Raw genomic sequence first — 17,081 nt, 5'->3', positions numbered from 1 at the left:
TATGATTGTCTCAATGCGTAGGCAGGAGAAATGACAAATTAAAAATAAATAAATCCTAACACAGACCTTCGTAGGGGGAGCATTCCCCCCCCCCCCACATACCAACCTTTGCTATTGGTGGAGGCACAGTCTGCCTCTCTACAGCTGGCAGTGACACAATGTTCCTGAGAGAACAGAGCAGTTCTTCTCTGAGGAAATTAATACCTTTGCGAGATTTAGTGTTTGGAGAAAAGCACGGCTCAATTTACATGCATGTGAATTAAATCAGAGAACCCCAACCAAACTGGAGATCCCATTGTACCATTATGGGGGAGCTTCCCAAATGCAAAAAGTGTGTGTGAGAGAAAGGAGGGTCTATTCTGCTTCTTTGACCTCAGGTTCAATTGACAGCACCTTCATAACATGAGTGGCATAAGGGTAACATAGTCAGGCCACCCAGCAGCAGGAACAGAGCAGTGTGTGTCTGTAGATGTGTAAAGGTAAAGGGACCCCTGACCATTAGGTCCAGTCGTGGGCGACTCTGAGGTTGCGGCACTCATCTTGCTTTATTGGCCGAGGGAGCCGGTGTACAACTTCCGGGTCATGTGGCCAGCATGACTAAGCTGCTTCTGGTGAACCACAGCAGCGCACGGAAATGCCATTTACCTTACCGCCGGAGTGGTACCTATTTATCTACTTGCACTTTTTGGTGTGCTTTTGAACTGCTAGGTTGGCATGGGGTTTCGAACCGCTGACCTTCTGATCAGCAAGCTGTGGGCTCTGTGGTTTAGACTACAGCGCCACCCGCGTCCCCTGTAGATGTGTACAATTAGGTAACGCGGGTGGCGCTCAGGTAGCCCTCCCTCCCTCTGCCAATGAACACTTTCTGTAACACTGAAGGGGACCCTCCTACATGGATATATACTTCATGAAGATTTTCCTCTTCCAACTAGCCTTTCTGCGTTGCAGCTATTTTCCACTGTTTTTATTTTATTTTTTTTACACTTTTCTGGTTTTATGGTTGTGACCTTTTCATTTGTTTTATAATTGTATATTTGATTGTTGTAACCCACCCTGAGTCATTACAGTAAGCAGAGGTGACAGCTGCTTAGGGTCATTGAGGGCGCCCAGCTCAACACCCTGATATCGCATGTGCAATGTCACATGATGTTCCGACGTTGCGCTTGCAACATTGCGAAGAGCCGGGGCGGAACTGAATGGCCTCTGAACATTGAGGGGGCCCAGACTCCTAAAAAAAAAACAAAAACAAAAGGGGGGGGAGAGAAAATGCTATGATGATAAGGATGGGTAAGAAATCCAGTAAGTAAGCAAATAGCAAATTACAGTGGTACCTCGGGTTAAGAACTTAATTCGTTCTTAACCTGAAACTGTTCTTAACGTGAGGTACCACTTTAGCTAATGGGGCCTCCCACTGCCGCTGTGCCGCTGCCACACAATTTCTGTTCTTAACCTGAAGCAAAGTACCCAAGGTACTATTTATGGGTTAGCGGAGTCTGTAACCTGAAGCGTCTGTAACCTGAAGTGTCTGTAACCCAAGGTACCACTGTAATAGTGTGTGCATGTACAGCTCTCTCTGTAGGATGTCAAGATGGGTGCGGTATAAATAAATAATTTTTAATTTATTATTATTATTATTATTATTATTATTATTATTATTATTATTGACCAGTCTTCCAATCGCCATGGAAGGAAGGGGCTGTCCATGCACAGGTCCCCGTCAACCTGATGCTGCTTGCACATCATCTGGAGGTGTGACTGGTACATGCAGCAGCATTTAGCAAGTGGGGTTAGCCGCATGCCTTCTCAGAAACCTCTTCCCAATGCCAGAATGAACCACAAGACACTTCAATCCACCCCAGACCTGATTTTTGTTTTGGTTGAAACCAGTGCTATTTTTCACGGAACTCACCATGAACACCTCTCTCATTCTCTTAGAATGGCAATGGCGCCCACCTGGCAAGTGCCAGCTGAAGAAAAACAAAGCCCTGGTTGAAACCCTAACAAATGCTAAATCGCATTCCTAAACCCCTTCACTTCTGCTCCTTCAAATCATTACCCCAAAGAAATGATGGTCTTTAAAATATTTTTCATTGTCCCATGGAGTCTTGAGCTGTGCTTCCCAGCTACTTGCTGAACATTGCAATTTGACAGTAAAACGGAGTGTTTTGTAAATCTTTATTTTTGCTATGAATAAATCAAGACTCGTTCAATACTTGCTTGAGCTGACAAGCAAACAAAGAGCCTCCTGGCAGTCACAGAGGCAATGGATTGAAAACTTTAATAATGTATATGGGAGAGTGTAAGAAAACAAACTTACACATTCCCTGGGGATGACTTTTTCCCCCCTTTCCCTTTTACTGGATTCTGTCACTATCTCTTATTCAAAGATCTTAATTGGAAATAGGATGTGTTTCTTGCTATGTTGTACTCTGATTCAGAAAATGGTTGTAGGTGATTTTTCACACGCTGTAAGGTTTTCTCCATGGGAGATACCACTTCAAATAAGGTTAATAAAATAGCAAACAGCGTATTGCTTATATCTCCTTCAAACATGTCACAAATCTGAAAGGAGAGCAGTGCTTTGGGGTTTTCTTTTGGTTTGTTGGAAGTCTTCATGCTGAAATAAATATACATTCGTATCTTGGTTCTCGAACAGAATGCGTTCGGGAAGTCCGTTCGACTTCCGGAACTGTTCGAAACCAAGACGCGGCTTCTGATTGGCTGCAGGAACAACCTGCAGCCAATCAGAAGCTGCGCCGGATGTTCGGCTTTCGAAAACACTCGCTTCCGGTTTTCGATTGTTCAGGATTCGAAACGTACGAGTTCCAAGGCGTTTTGCAACCAAGGTACGGCTGTAATTGGTAAGTAAGAAGCTGAAGCAAATGTTTTCCAAAGCTAATATGCAGTTCAAAAAATGGCATCATAGGAGCCAACTCCTAGGGGCTGAGGTCCCTTCACTCCCCCATAAAATATTTGAGTGGGCCAGACCCCCCCCCAAAAAAAAGTTGATATGCATTGCTATTCAAATGGAATGCGTGTGCTGTGTCATGTAATCAGTTATGTGGGGCGGGCCTTACCTGCCCCCCCCATATTTTATCCAAGTTGGCCCCCCTGAATGGCATGCGTGACACTCTTTAAGAAATTATTGTATACAACACACACAGCCTTTGGAGACAATGTTCAGAATAAGATGCAAATGTGCCTACTGATTAGTATGAGTTGGTTGCCTTTATATATTTTAATTGTACCTGCTTTGATTGTGTTTTCTTGGAGGAGTGGTTGGTAAATATAAAATGAACAAATGGGTGGTTGATGACACTTTGAAGCATGATGACTCTGGGAAAAACGACTAACTGATGCAACATGAATGCTGTTAAGTATATACGCTAAGGAAGTCTGGCTTTGACCGGGAAGAGAAAGTGTGAGTTTCAAAAGATGTTTGCCTTTTACTTCATGTATTGTTTCAGAATGTGTGACTTAGGTAGGTAGGGTCACCTTGCTGGCCTGGCTTAACAGAAACTGGGGTGGGTAATATGGAGTAGGTTTATCTTTCCTAGGCATAAGCTTCATACATGACCGACAAAACACATATCAAGCGTACCAGAGAAGCTCAAGCAGTGCCTTTTATTTATTTATCACAATCATTTACTTCCCATCCTTCCTCCAAGAAGCTCAAGGAAGTATACATGGGGGCTTCCCAATGTTATCCTCATAACACAGCAAGGTAGGTTAGGCTGAGAGTCACCCAGAGGGTGAAACTTTGAACCTAGGTCCTCCTTGTCCACCACTCTTTCCAATTAACACCACACTGATTCTGAATTTAGGGGATAAAGGAAAATTCACAAACAGTGAGGAGCTTCTCTTCGCATGATGTAGAGTGCCACTTTCCATCTTTGGTAGCTTTTGTACAGTTCTTGCTTCCATCAGAGTTGCTTGGTTCCCCAAATGCCCAGTTTGTGTATGCGTCAAAATTGTGGCCCGTAACATAGGCCGATTTCTCATGCCTCTTCAACACACTCTGCAAAGCGTTGGTCTCAGCCTCCTTCTTCGGAGAAGGAACATGACCGCCAGCGGCGAGACAGGTGGCACGGAGCGTTGCGAAGTCCCCTTCACCAAGATTTGTGGTGTATAACCTTTCACTGCCAGTTCCAAAACTGCGAGCTGGAAATACAGGAGACAATCATTCCAATAATTTCAAATGCTCTGCTGCTACAAGTTGGTTGATATAGACCCCAATATTCACAATGCACTATGGAGCAACTTAAGTGAAAGACCCAAGGAGCTTACGATCTGAGATCAGATGTGGAGGACGGCAATGGAGAAGCAAAGGGCAATGCACCTTATTTAAAGAGTAGGAGGTTAAAAATTAAAACTGTTGTTGTTGTTTAGTCGTTTAGTCATGTCTGACTCTTCGTGACCCCATGGACCAGAGCACGCCAGGCACTCCTGTCTTCCACTGCCTCCCACTGTTTGGTCAAACTCAAAAATTAAAACTAGCAATGTTCTAATATGCTATGAGTCTATTTTTAGCAATTTGTAAACACGGAATCCTGTGTTACGTTGGAAATGAACAGGAACTCAGTAATGGCAGGCAAGATTGCTGAGGAAGCATTGGTTAAGCACTCAATCTGTAGCTGCAGGAGAGCTTTAGGTACCTGGGGGAGGACATTCTCACTTTGTGAAGAGCTATGCATTGAGCCACAGTCTAGGGATTGCCCTTGGTGTCTCCTTCAGATGCTGTTTATTTTTAGTTATTAAATTTCTCCCATAATTCCTGACTATTGGCTACGCTGGCTGGGGCTGATGGGAGCCCTAGTCTATCAACACCTGGAGGGCACTATGCTGACAGTCTCTGACCCATTCAAACCCGAGAGCATAACCCAGAATCTCTGGCAAGACACACATACCTCCCAACATTTCTCCAATGAAATAGGGACATTCTAAGGAAAAGCGGAACATTCTGGAATCTAATCAGAAAGCTGAACAGCTTCTGTAAATCTGGGACTGTCCTGGAAAATAGGGACGTCTGGACACAATGTTTCCGCAGCATAGACATTGTACCTTGGGACACTTGTTTCCTCATCAAAGTGTGAAAATCACTAGCCAAGACCAGGAATTATTTTATCAACATTTCAATATTATGATAACTCCCAAATCCTAAATACTTAAAAAAAAAAATCTTAAAAAGCTAGCAGCAAACATAACATACTGAGTGTAATTCTAAAGTGGACCACTTAATGGAAATCCACATTGAAAAGAATCTAGGATTCTGGGAATGGTTTGAGGGAAATAACATACTTCCAGCTGTCTTACCTTTATGGACTGTATAGAAAGCATTGTCTAGTGCGTCCAATTTTATTTTCAAATGGTTCACAGTTTCTTCCAAACCGTGTACTCCTGAAAGGAAAAACAGTATCACTTTCACTGGGACTTAACTCTCCAAGACAAATATCCAGGAACATTTAATATTCCTTGGGCTTGCTATCTTTTCTTTCAAAGGATTTCTATCCATCTGAAGAAATCCCATTAGCTATTATGCATGCATTATACCTATTCTCTTTGGGTATGGCATTTACTTTTAAAACTCTGAATATACACTTTTCATTCTTCAATTGGATCCCCTAAGTTCAACATATGTCTACAGAATATATGGATCTGGCTTACGCAAAACCAGACAATTGCCCCATTTCATGTATTAGCTATGTTAACTGACAGTGGCTCTGGTCTAACTCTTATGAACAGTAAGTGCTAGTTAACCTTATTTCTGGATTGTCCCACTTTAGGTAAGGTCCCACACTTCTGAGTGCTTATCCAAAAAGAAACATTCATTGCACACAGAAAGCTATAAGGCAAGGCCCAGCCTTGATTTGCTGGCTTCTGTGTGCTGTGATTTGTTCATTTTTTTAATAGTAGATCAACACCTGAGTCCCATTCTACTGTTTCTGAGATGGTACAGTCCAAACACAGGTTAACCACCCCACCAGCAGCTTTTGAGAACTAGATCTCAGGCAGAAGTCTTTGCCATCTCTACTGCCTAAGATCCCTTTTTGATTGGAGATGCCAAGAACCAAAGTTTTTGCATCAAAAGCCTGTGTTGTACCCCTGAGATATGTCTGATCCACGTGCTTATTATACGAACGTACTTTTGTTCAAGTCTTCGTCTGGGGTTGGATGTGAGCTGGTCAAAGATGTTCCCAGAAGAAGAACACTGAATGCTAGAAACAGACGCATCTTTCAGACTGTCTGAAATATATAAAAAGAGAGAGAGAGAAAGACAGACAGACAGTGAGAGTGTGAGCTGGTGTCCCTGATGACGTAAGGTGGCAGTAGCAGCCTACCAAGTTTCCATTTGATTATTATCCTGTGTTCTTGACCTTGAATTTGGTCTGCAGCTACAGCTAGAGAGTATTATGCTGCTCCACAAATAGTATTTTTTGTTTTGTTTTAAAGGGTTTCTAAACGCCCATTCGTTCCCCAAACCTGTTGCAAAACACTTGCTGCTTCTCTATAGTGTAGACCTGAAGGAACATCTCCACCTCCAACGTCCAGCCTGGACACTGAGGTCCACTTCTGAGGCCCTTCTGGCGATTCCCTTACTGCAAGAAGTGATGTTACAGGGAACCAGGCAGAGGGGCTTCTCGGTAGTGGTGCCCGCCCTGTGGAACGCCCTTCCCATCAGATAAGCAACTATTTGACTTTTAGAAGACATCTGAAGGGAAATTTTTAATGGTAGATATATTATTGTGCTTTTAATATTTTGTTGCGAGCTGCCCAGAGTGGCTGGGGCAACCCAGTTACGCAGGTAGTGTATAAATAACATAACAGTGATCAATAGAGATGAGTACAAATGCTTTTAGCCAGGCCTGGATGCTTAGCTGTGCTGACTAGGGCTAATAGTCAACTTTAGAGTCTAACTTTTAGTGTTCACATAATTTAAGCACAATCAATCCAAAGCTAAGCACTATTAAATCCTCACTGATCGCAACAGAAGCAAGCGAAGCACAAACTTACCCCTCCTTTGAAACCAATGGGATTAAATAGTGCTTGAATTTTGTGTAGTTGTGCTCTATGTGCTCCAAGGCCTTTTCTGCTTTTTAGTATCTCAGTGTCCAAAACATTGCTGTTTTGTCATATTTTTATCTCTCTCTCTGTGTGCTCTTTTTAAAAGTATGGGATGTTGCTGCTGCAGGTGGTAATAATAAAATAATGATTGTGATTTAAAAACACCACCACCACAAGTGTATCAAATCCATCTTTACCACTTTTGCAATCCAGACCTTCCATCAGAATGATGTGCCTGGGATTTGTTTTATGACATTTTATCTTCACAACAATCCAGAGATATGTAAATTGGCCTGAGAATTAGCAACTGGACTTAATATCATGCATTTCATGAGTGAGTGGAGATTTGAACCTAGGTCTTTCAAGTTTGTTCACTACAGTACTACCTTGTTGCTGTAGAACATACCACTGGTGTATAGTATTTGCCAATGTTCCCTTTGTAGCAGGCACTATTTTTAAGAACATTCAACAGCATTTAAATAGTATCTTACTGCATTCAATAGATCACATCCAAGGGTAATTAATATTTGACAGCTGACAGCTTGTAAGGTTAAATATTGGAAGACTGCCCAACATCAAAACAATCAAGAGATGTCAACAACACTAAAAATGCAATCCTCTGCACACTTACTTGGAGGAAACCCCACTGAACACAATGGACTTACTTCCAGGCAGTGTACAAAAAGGATGAGTCTGCAAAGCATGCAAATTTCTAATTCAAAATGTACAAGCCAAACCTCGAAAACTATTCACATTGTGATTATTTGTATTAATCTGTCCAACATGGCAGAAACAATGACAGTGCAGACATAATACTTAACCATGGTTAGCAATAATTATCGTTTGCTGCCTTAAACTTGGTTTAACCAGATACATTATGAAAATAGGGGGTTAACTTATCAGGCTGAGCCCCCCCCCACTCTCTAAGGTTGTGTATAAGGATACATCAGGAAGACCAGCTTGGCTCCTTAGAAGGAGAGCTTGGAGAGGTAAGAAAAGTTACATAACCACGGTTTGCTCAGTGCATCTATAACACTTGAACATATCATGGTTTGCAACCTGTCTTCAAACCATAGTTGCACAGCCTGGTTTGAATGCATAGTACGTACCCAAACCATGGTTTGCAAGGTGTCTTCAATCTATTAGTGTATGTAGGACCAGTCAAACTAAAAATAATAGGTGCCATTTCACAGGGCACTAAATAAAATAGATACTACATAAATCATGCACTCTACCTCATTCATAAAACTGAGCAATTCCTTACTGAAAGGAAATTTCAGCTAGGATGCTTATTAGAAACCTACAATTCCTGATCAAAACAGCAGAAAAACGAAAATACCATAAGATTACAATTCCCAACTTACTCTGAGATATCTGATGCTCTGGATGGAGGTTCACTGAGAATAATGTTTCCATCACACAGCGGTCATTTTATATTTAAAATAACCTGCTGATTGAGCAATGTGGGGGCTGAGCAAACTGATTGCTCAAAGGAGGTCCTTCTGGTAAATTACAGTTTTTTGTTTAAGAACAGTTTGGTCTTTCAAACTCAACGAGCATTGCAAAAATCTCCTGACAGCCACAGACCCAAAAGCACGAGGAAACAAATGTAAATTTACCTGAAGATTTCTCAATGCAGTGCAATGCAGGCTTTTTTTTATTGGCACAGAAGCAGAACCCATCTCAGAGACAATAAATCCAGAGTTACACAATTTGGGTGGCAGACTAATGCCATTGGGACAGACAGACAGGAGTTGCTCTGAAAATGTGTCTAGGGCAGACTTCTTCAATCTGTGGTCTTCCAGGTGTTTTGGAATATTTCTCCCACCATCCCCAACTATTGGCTATCCAAGCTGAGGCTGATGGGAGCTGCCCCCCAAAACATTTGTAGGGCGCCTGGTTGAGGAAGGCTAACCTACAGCGTCTGGTAGTTTCAAAGCAGTGCTTATTCTGAATGGTCTGGTTCCAACGTAACACTAAACCATGGTTGAAGTTAATCACAGTTAATAAACCATAGTTAAAGCTGAGGTGCCTGACAAATGATCACTTGAAGCTTGGGTTTATCATGTCACAAAACAGTTAAAAGCACCAGTGAAACAGCTGATTATTCAGAGCACTTTGATTCCCCCCACCCAGCTGATTATTCAGAGCACTTTGATTCCCCCCACCCACCTATTTTCATTTGCAGTGATAAAATCCGGATTTCTACAAAATGCTAAACCAAGGATTAGAAAACAAGTCCAAATCTTGGTTAATGAGTTAGCTGAAACCACAGTTAAACTGTTGGGGTGGGTTCATGCATAATGTTAAACCTTGGTTTCCTAAACTATGGCTTAGTGTTATGTGTGAAATGGGCCAGTGAGGTGTTTAACCAATCAGAGCCTTAAAGCAGACACAGCACTGCAGAGGGAAGAGAAATGCAAAGCTGTTCATTCAGTCCCATGTCTTTGAGGATGTGAATTGTTCCTTCTCCATCAGAATAGATTATCTGATGAGTGGGGAAGGGTATATAACTCCCCTCTTCAGTTGATCTTCATGGATCAGCTGGGGGGGGGGGCTCTGTGCCTGTGTGTTTGTTTGTATGTGTGGTGGTTCACTGGTTTGTGACCCTAACTAAGTGAATTCAATCCTCAAGAAGCGCCTGAAGGAGCTTCTTGTGACGTGTGCCCTGTTCTTTTATCCCAAGAGAGACTGAAGTTCAGTGTGCTAGTAAACTGACCACAATAGTTTAACCCCCACTCACAATACATGGAAATCAAAATCAAATGTTTGGGGCCAGAATTAATCTGATTTTTAATTTAGAAGCTACAAGTTAAGCAGAAGGGCTTATTACAGAAGGGACTCCGGGCACCAGCATACTTTTAAGGAACAGAATTGTGCAGTTGGAAGGGACCACAGGGGTCATCTAGTCCAACCCCCTGCAATGTTCCATTCATTTCCCCAAGGCCTCAAGGTGAATTCTACCAAAATCAGCTGGACGTCCTTAGGATTTCCCTTCACACATTTGTGTAGTGGGCAGAGAGTGAAAGGGGCATTGGTGTGTCCGTGTGCATGGAGATATTGTGGAGGGGACAACTGCACCCCATACGAACTTTGCACCCTCATGCGTTCTTTGGAGCACATAAACACAGTTAAGGCAAGGGTAACTTGCTCGTTATAAATCTAATCTGATTTATTCACTACCGTAGGCCAGCCTTGGGTCCCCAAATATTGTTGGACTACAACTCTCATTATCCCTGATCACTTGCTGGCTAGGGATGATGAGAGTTGTAGTCTAGCAACATCTGAGGACCCAAGAGTGAAAAAGGCTGCTTTAGGCTTTGAACTGAGCCATGGAAGAGACATTACATAACGTGGCTTACTTAAACATTTGTTTTAGTTAAAAGCTGAATGGCATGAACCAGGAAACTATTTACTAAGGATTTTTTTTCTGGGAAAGGTAAAGGTATCCCTGCCCGTACGGGCCAGTCTTGACAGACTCTAGGGTTGTGCGCTCATCTCACTCTAGAGGCCAGGAGCCGGCACCGTCCGCAGACACTTCCGGGTCTCATGGCCAGTGTGACATCGCTGCTCTGGCGAGCCTGCACCAGCGCAACACACAGAACGCCGTTTACCTTCCCGCTATAAAGCGGTACCTATTTATCTACTTGCACTTTAAGGGTGCTTTCGAACTGCTAGGTGGGCAGGAGCTGGGACCGAAAGACGGGAGCTCACCCCGTCAAATACATTTGAATTGTGTTTTTGGCTAGCAACATGGATAGTGTCATTATATAATTTAATCACTAGGTAGCACTTTACTTAGTGGTATCTGATATCCTATTGCTGTTCTGTGATGGAGAGATACAAACAAGTTCTCGTCTAGACTCCTGACTGGTGTGGCCTCTAAATCTTCCATGAAAGTTGCTAAGAGATGACCGGCAAAGAGAGCCAATTTTGGTATCTAAAATTTATGTTCTACTTGATATTTATAGCAAGACCCGTCTCAACACACTATTCCCCGTCCTTTCTATAGAATTAATCTTCATAAAGAGCTGTGGTCCCACTGATTCTCACTATTCCATCAGGTTCCTAACATCCCCGTTACACCAGTGCTGTCTTTTAGTACTAAGCACCCCATTATCACATTCCCCCCCCCATTTCCTTTTACGTGCTTTTTTTTTCTTTGATTCTTTGGTTTCATTAATCATGTCTTTTTCTATGCTCATTATAAAGTTCTACCTTGTTCCTTTTCAGATGACCTGAACTTTTGCTCTCTCTTCTTAAAAACGGTTTCCCCTCCCACTGTTCTCATGCTGGTAAGCAGTCCCTCCACATTAATATTCCTAGATGATGCAAGATACTGAACAAAGTGGTGACACTGTGTCCCCATAAAGTCAACACAAATTGTGAAACACAGGGATTTTTTAAGTGTGTGTGTGCGCATGTGTTCTCACTTGGACTAGTCATGTACTTTCTGGCCCTACAAAGAATTTCAGCGAAAGAAGAAATGTCAGCAAAGCCGCAAGAGACCTGCTTGTTCCACATCCAGGGCCAGTCTCTGCATGTGGATTACTGAAAGTGGAATAGAGTTTCTCCCAAAGGAACCTGATGTATGGGAAGATCACACCCATGGCTGAACCTTTTCAGAATTTGAACTGCAGTTATGCTCCGTGGGTGACAAACAGAGAATTAAAGCTTTTTATTTGAGAGCTATATACATACACACCAGCACAAGACTGCAGCTTTCAATACTTGCTGCGGACCTGAGCTTCTGGGTTTTCAACTATTATTATACAGAGCATTGTGCATATGAATACCACGCAAGATTCTGGTCACCCCATCTCAAAAAGGTATTGCAGTGCTGAAAAAGGTGCCCAAAAAGACAGCAAAAATGATCCCTAAGAGGAAATGCCAAAGCAACTGGGGATTTTAAGTTTTGATTAGCAGGACAGGAGGGAAAGATTGCTGGAGGAATGATAAAAAGTTAATAAAATTATGCACTGGGGTGGGTGAAGAACTGTAAACCTCTCAGTCCAGCAACCACCCTGATGCAAATCACCCCTTTCCCAGTCATCAGATCAATCATTTCATGAGCAGGGTGGGGCATAGCCCTCTCTTTAGCTAAACGACATATATCAGATGAGGGAGGGCTATGTGTCTGCGGGTGTACAGTTATATCACGGGTTACAGATGCTTCAGGTTGCGCGCTTTTGGGTTGTGCACTGCGCCAAACCCGGAAGTACCGGAATGGGTTACTTCCGGGTTTCAGTGCTCGCGCATGCGCAGAAGCACCGAATCGCAACCCGCGCAGACATGGCACTGTGGGTTGCAAACGTGCCTCCCGCACGGATCACATTCGCAACCCGAGCGTCCACTGTATAAGTTTGGGGTAGCCACACCCACTGCTGTTATGCAGCCCCTGGAGGATTGAGCAAGGGTGAAAGGTCTGCAACTCTTGAGCTAAAACAGTAGCTCAGTCGGTAGGGCAAAAGACTCTTAATCTCAGGGTTGTGGGTTCAAGCCCCACATTTGGCAAAAAAATGATTGCATTGCAGGGGGTCGGATTGAATGAACTTCATGGTCCCTTCAAGCTTTAAAATTCTATGATTCAATAATGACTAAGTAACATTGGAATGAAAATAAAATTCTAAATACAATCTCTCCTTGCAGGGTAAGTGGTAGCTTTTGCCCACTCTCGTATAAACGAACTAAGATAGTTAGCAACAGACATATTTACGTGGATGCCGTCCATTCATTTAATGCATCTATTTGATTAATCAATTACTAGGTTGCCAGACTTAATGCATAAGCACCAAAGAAGCCTTTTCAAAATGCGCCCTATATTCACGTAATCCATGTGAACATTTAATACAATTAATTCCTTTGAATGCAGACAGCTGTTCAGTTTGCCTCAAATGCATAAAGCATTTCTCCGGTTAAATCAAATGTTGCTCTGTATCCTGGGTGGTGTTTGTGCCTATCAACTACTTACCCATATTTTTCGCTCTATAACACGCACCCGACCATAACACGCACATAGTTTTTAGAGGAGGAAAATCCGTAGGCATGCCACCTGTAGCCATTCCCTCCATAACACGCACAGACATTCCCCCTTACTTTTTAGGAGGAAAAAAGTGAGTGTTATGGTGCAAAAAATACGGTACATTGCTGGTTGTCATTTGAGCCTCAAGCAATTATATTGAGACTGCCAGGAGTATTTGGTTACAGGTCTGTACCCCAAGATTGCAAAGAATGTTGAAGGTAGACCTCACCTGTGATTTTATTATAGGTGTACATCTAAGTTTTAAGTCTATCTAAAGTATGAATGCAACAAGCACATGCGCGCACACACCCCCAGACCACATAGGTATGCTCATTGAGAAGTCAGAATTGGCTCTGACTTCTTTTCAAGTGAACATCTGACACTCAGCCAACCCGAGCTTGCTATTTTATATTGTGCAAAATGGCCGTTAAAGGAGAACATCTATAGACAAGGCAATTGACAGGAGTGCTTAATGTAGTTCCACCAGGCTAACTTGGCAAGATCACAGAAATTTCTTAGGACTGTCAGTTACAGGAAGGTTTTAACTCCACAACAAAGTAAATGAACCCTCTGTGCCGAGAACAATACTGCTCCTGGGAGATTTGAAAGCTATTCAAAATGTTTAAAGTTAATGTTCTTTTTGAAATGAAAAACCCCGTGAGAAGCCCCAGTCCACTGACAATCAAATTACTAATCTGAAGTCAGCACAAAAATATATGACAAATAGAACTAAAGCGAAGGGATTGAAATGAAAATAATCACTCTGCAAGGAACTAGGACTGGTACATATATTTACCCTGCCAGTTATTCACTTCATGGGTCAGAGGCATGTGTATCCACCCTTCTCCTGCACCACCTGTGTGGGGCAATTAATAAAAGAATGAGCTGGATGCCTACATCCAGAAACAAAGGGCATGTTGTCTGAACCTGGGTTCGTGCTTCAGCTCTCTTCAAACAAACCAGGAGCTGTAACCAAGGTTTGCCCCGTTTTAACACGTGCATGTTAACAGTTAGGTTGGTTATTTCTTAGGGTGCTTGAGGCCTCCTTGTCCTTCAAAGTTGCTGGGCTTATCTCGAAATGGAGGAGTCAAAAGATGGCCTAAAGGTAAAGCTAAAGGGACCCCTGACCATTAGGTGGCCGACTCTGGGGTTGCGGCGCTCATCTTGCTTTATTGGCCGAGGGAGCCGGCATACAGCTTCCGGGTCATGTGGCCAGCATGACTAAGCCGCTTCTGGCGAACCAGAGCAGCGCACGGAAACGCCGTTTACCTTACCACCGGAGTGGTACCTATTTATCTACTTGCACTTTGACGTGCTTTCAAACTGCTAGGTTGGCAGGAGCTGGGATCAAGCAACGGGAGCCCACCCCGTTGCGGGGATTCGAACCGCCGACGGGCATACAAGGATCTGCCCACCACTGAACTTCAAAATGGCTAGAATACATCAATATTTTAGTCAGAATAAATATTTTTTTATGTGTTGACTGAGGTAGTAAAAAAGGAGTGGGGAGAAGAAAGTTCCCTTTCAGAAGCAGAATGATGGCCCACAATGATTCATGCAGACGTTGCAGATTGTATCTACGTACACTGCCTTTGTAGGAACAGAGGAACTGACATATCAAAAGCCCCAGAATAACGGGTGTTTCCTTTCAAATATTATCCTCTTTTAAAAGGGGCTTTATTTTTGTATCTCCCTAAGCTAGCATTTCCTCCTAGAATGGCACTGTGTATAAGTCAGAGTTTCTGCTGCAGTTTCTATAGTGATTATGTTCTTACTTAAGGATCCAAATGTTCCTGCCTAGAAAAAGACAGCATGCTGCCCTGGACAATACAGGCAGCGTTTAAGCACTTCAGTCCTGTTGATCTAACTGGTCTCAAATTTCAGCAGAGCCCCTGTGCAATGCCAAAATTCACCGCTGCTCTGCCTCCTGCACTCCATTCTACATCATACTTGCAATGTCCGCTGTGCTGAGTGCGATCAAACCAGTCACACTCCCCTAAATTTGCCTCTGTCTAAATGGATCAAAGGCTGCAGTCTCATGTTAACTTGCTTGGGAGCAAGTCATGAAGAATTCTGCAACACTTACTTAAGAGTCTTAGTAAGCAGGAAGGGTTGCTGGCTTAAATGAAATACTTTTTAAAGGATGTGGTCCTTTGAAAAAGATGCTACCTCTTCTGTAATGGAAACACTGAACACTGATTTGATGTGTAAACTCCGTGGGGCAGAGACTTATCTTTTTCATATAACTCTGTTAAGTATCAAATAACTCCCTTCAGAGAACTGGGTGAACAACTGTAGTCTTAGGATACTTCATGTGAAATGTCTTCCTAGATCGTGTTATCCGCTTAAAATTGACCCAAAGGCGATTCCCCTTTTTAAAATGGCCTACTTTGAAGGAAATGACTTATATAAAATACATTCACCAGAGAAGACAAGCAGAGATTATCACAAGGACTTGACATGGTCAGACACACAGATACCATGAAAACAGATTAAAAACAACCCACATAAATGTGCCTATGGCACAAGAACCATTTTACAGTAAAGCATAGGAAGGAGGAAAAGGCAACTCAAAATAACAATTTATTAAGCAAGGAGAAGAGAATCCTTTTGCAAGCATGGCTGAGTAATTCAGCTACTTATAGAACAGAACCTTTACCGAGACAGCATTTAAATAACTGTGTTTTCTGTATACTTCTCACTGCCACTGCTGATGAAAATGGGCAAAGGGGGAGGGAGTTACCTGAAAAGCTCATAATGTAGAACAGCTGCAATCCTTTCCTTCTGAAATAAATTTGACATTTTGTGCTGAGCAAGAGAGAGCAGAGCAAAAATTGCCATTCCAGTAATGTTGCAATTAGACAACAGGAAATTAATGGAACCACTAGGGGGCACTTTAAACCAAATATTTCATGGGATTTCATCTGCGGAGCACTTGTCTATTATCCATTTCTGTCACCTGGCTGAATCCGAATCCAGCTTCTATTGACAAGCTGATTGCACTTTCTTTGTTATCCCAACAGTGCTTTTTTAAGGCCTTGCTCTGCTATCAGTCCACATCTCTCTCAGCTAAATGCCTTCACCAAAAGCAATCTTTTCGAAACACAGGAAAATGGTTCCCTTAGCTAGCTAGTTAGCTTTATTAATTAATTTATTTTTGCTTGCTTGTGGGGGAAGTTAACTTAAAAGGAAAGGGAAGGTAGGGAAGGATTTTTGAAGGAGCAAAAAGAACCCTCCATGTCACCTTTGCTAAGTGAACAATGGAGTCTGAAGATTATATTCTAGAGAAGTGGTGGCTAAGAAAGATTTTATTTTTTAAAAAAAGGCAGGGGGAACCCTCATCTTATTCTCTCTCTCTCTCTCTCTCTCTCTCTCTCTCTCTCTCTCTCACACACACACACACACACACACACACACTTGAATAGATAGCCTCAGACTGCCCAAGTGTCCCTATTTTCCATGGACAGCCTGGTTTTACAGAAGCCATCTTGGTTTCTGATCTGATCCCAGAACGTCCCACTTTTCCTTAGGATGTTCCTATTTTCATCAGAGAAATGTTGGAGGGTATGGAACTATGCAACCCCCGAGCCAAGGACATAAGTAACTATACAACCTTTAGAAGACATCCAAAGGAAGCCCTGTACAGGAAAGTTTTTTAAATGTTTAATGTTTTATTATCTTTTTCTATATGTTGGGTGACACCCAGAGCCACCCAACACATAAGCCATGCATTGTCTGGGGTAGTATAGTGTCCAAAGCTTCCATCCTAGATGGGAGTGAGAGCAAAGCTCTCAACCATTTTCCAGTGGCAAGTCCATGTTACAATGGCACATTGATGGTAGGGTGATGTTTTCAGCATCCGTTTTACCATGGGGACTGAGCCACTTTCCCAGTCATTGCAGTTTCCCAGCTAACCATCTCCCACCTCATTCCAGGCAGGGTGAACTTCTTGCACCACTCAAGAGGTCACCTCCTTGGGAAATCACAATAGTTAAAC

General features: G+C 42.7%; 1 protein-coding gene and 1 long non-coding RNA gene across 2 annotated transcripts in view; one reads left to right on the top strand and one right to left on the bottom strand.

The window, feature by feature from the left end:
* The window catches only part of LOC310706768, a 93,388-nt gene that overhangs the window by 34,765 nt on the left and 41,542 nt on the right, over positions 1-17,081 (top strand). The window lies entirely within an intron of this gene.
* LOC310706609 (phospholipase A2 inhibitor alpha-like protein) lies at positions 3,606-8,589 on the bottom strand. The gene is made up of 4 exons (XM_083502926.1): positions 8,427-8,589; positions 6,144-6,243; positions 5,314-5,397; positions 3,606-4,161 (listed from the first exon to the last, which is right to left on the bottom strand). Exons 2-4 carry the CDS (start codon positions 6,229-6,231, stop codon positions 3,821-3,823), a joined length of 513 nt encoding a protein of 170 aa, XP_083359052.1. The 5' UTR covers positions 6,232-6,243; positions 8,427-8,589; the 3' UTR covers positions 3,606-3,820.

The sequence above is a fragment of the Podarcis liolepis genome (genome assembly GCF_965112155.1).
Source record: "Podarcis liolepis genome assembly, chromosome: 5".
In the NCBI taxonomy this organism is placed as follows: domain Eukaryota; kingdom Metazoa; phylum Chordata; class Lepidosauria; order Squamata; family Lacertidae; genus Podarcis; species Podarcis liolepis.
The sequence above is the reverse complement of the archived record's forward strand: the minus strand, read 5'-3'. Positions and strand labels throughout refer to the sequence as shown.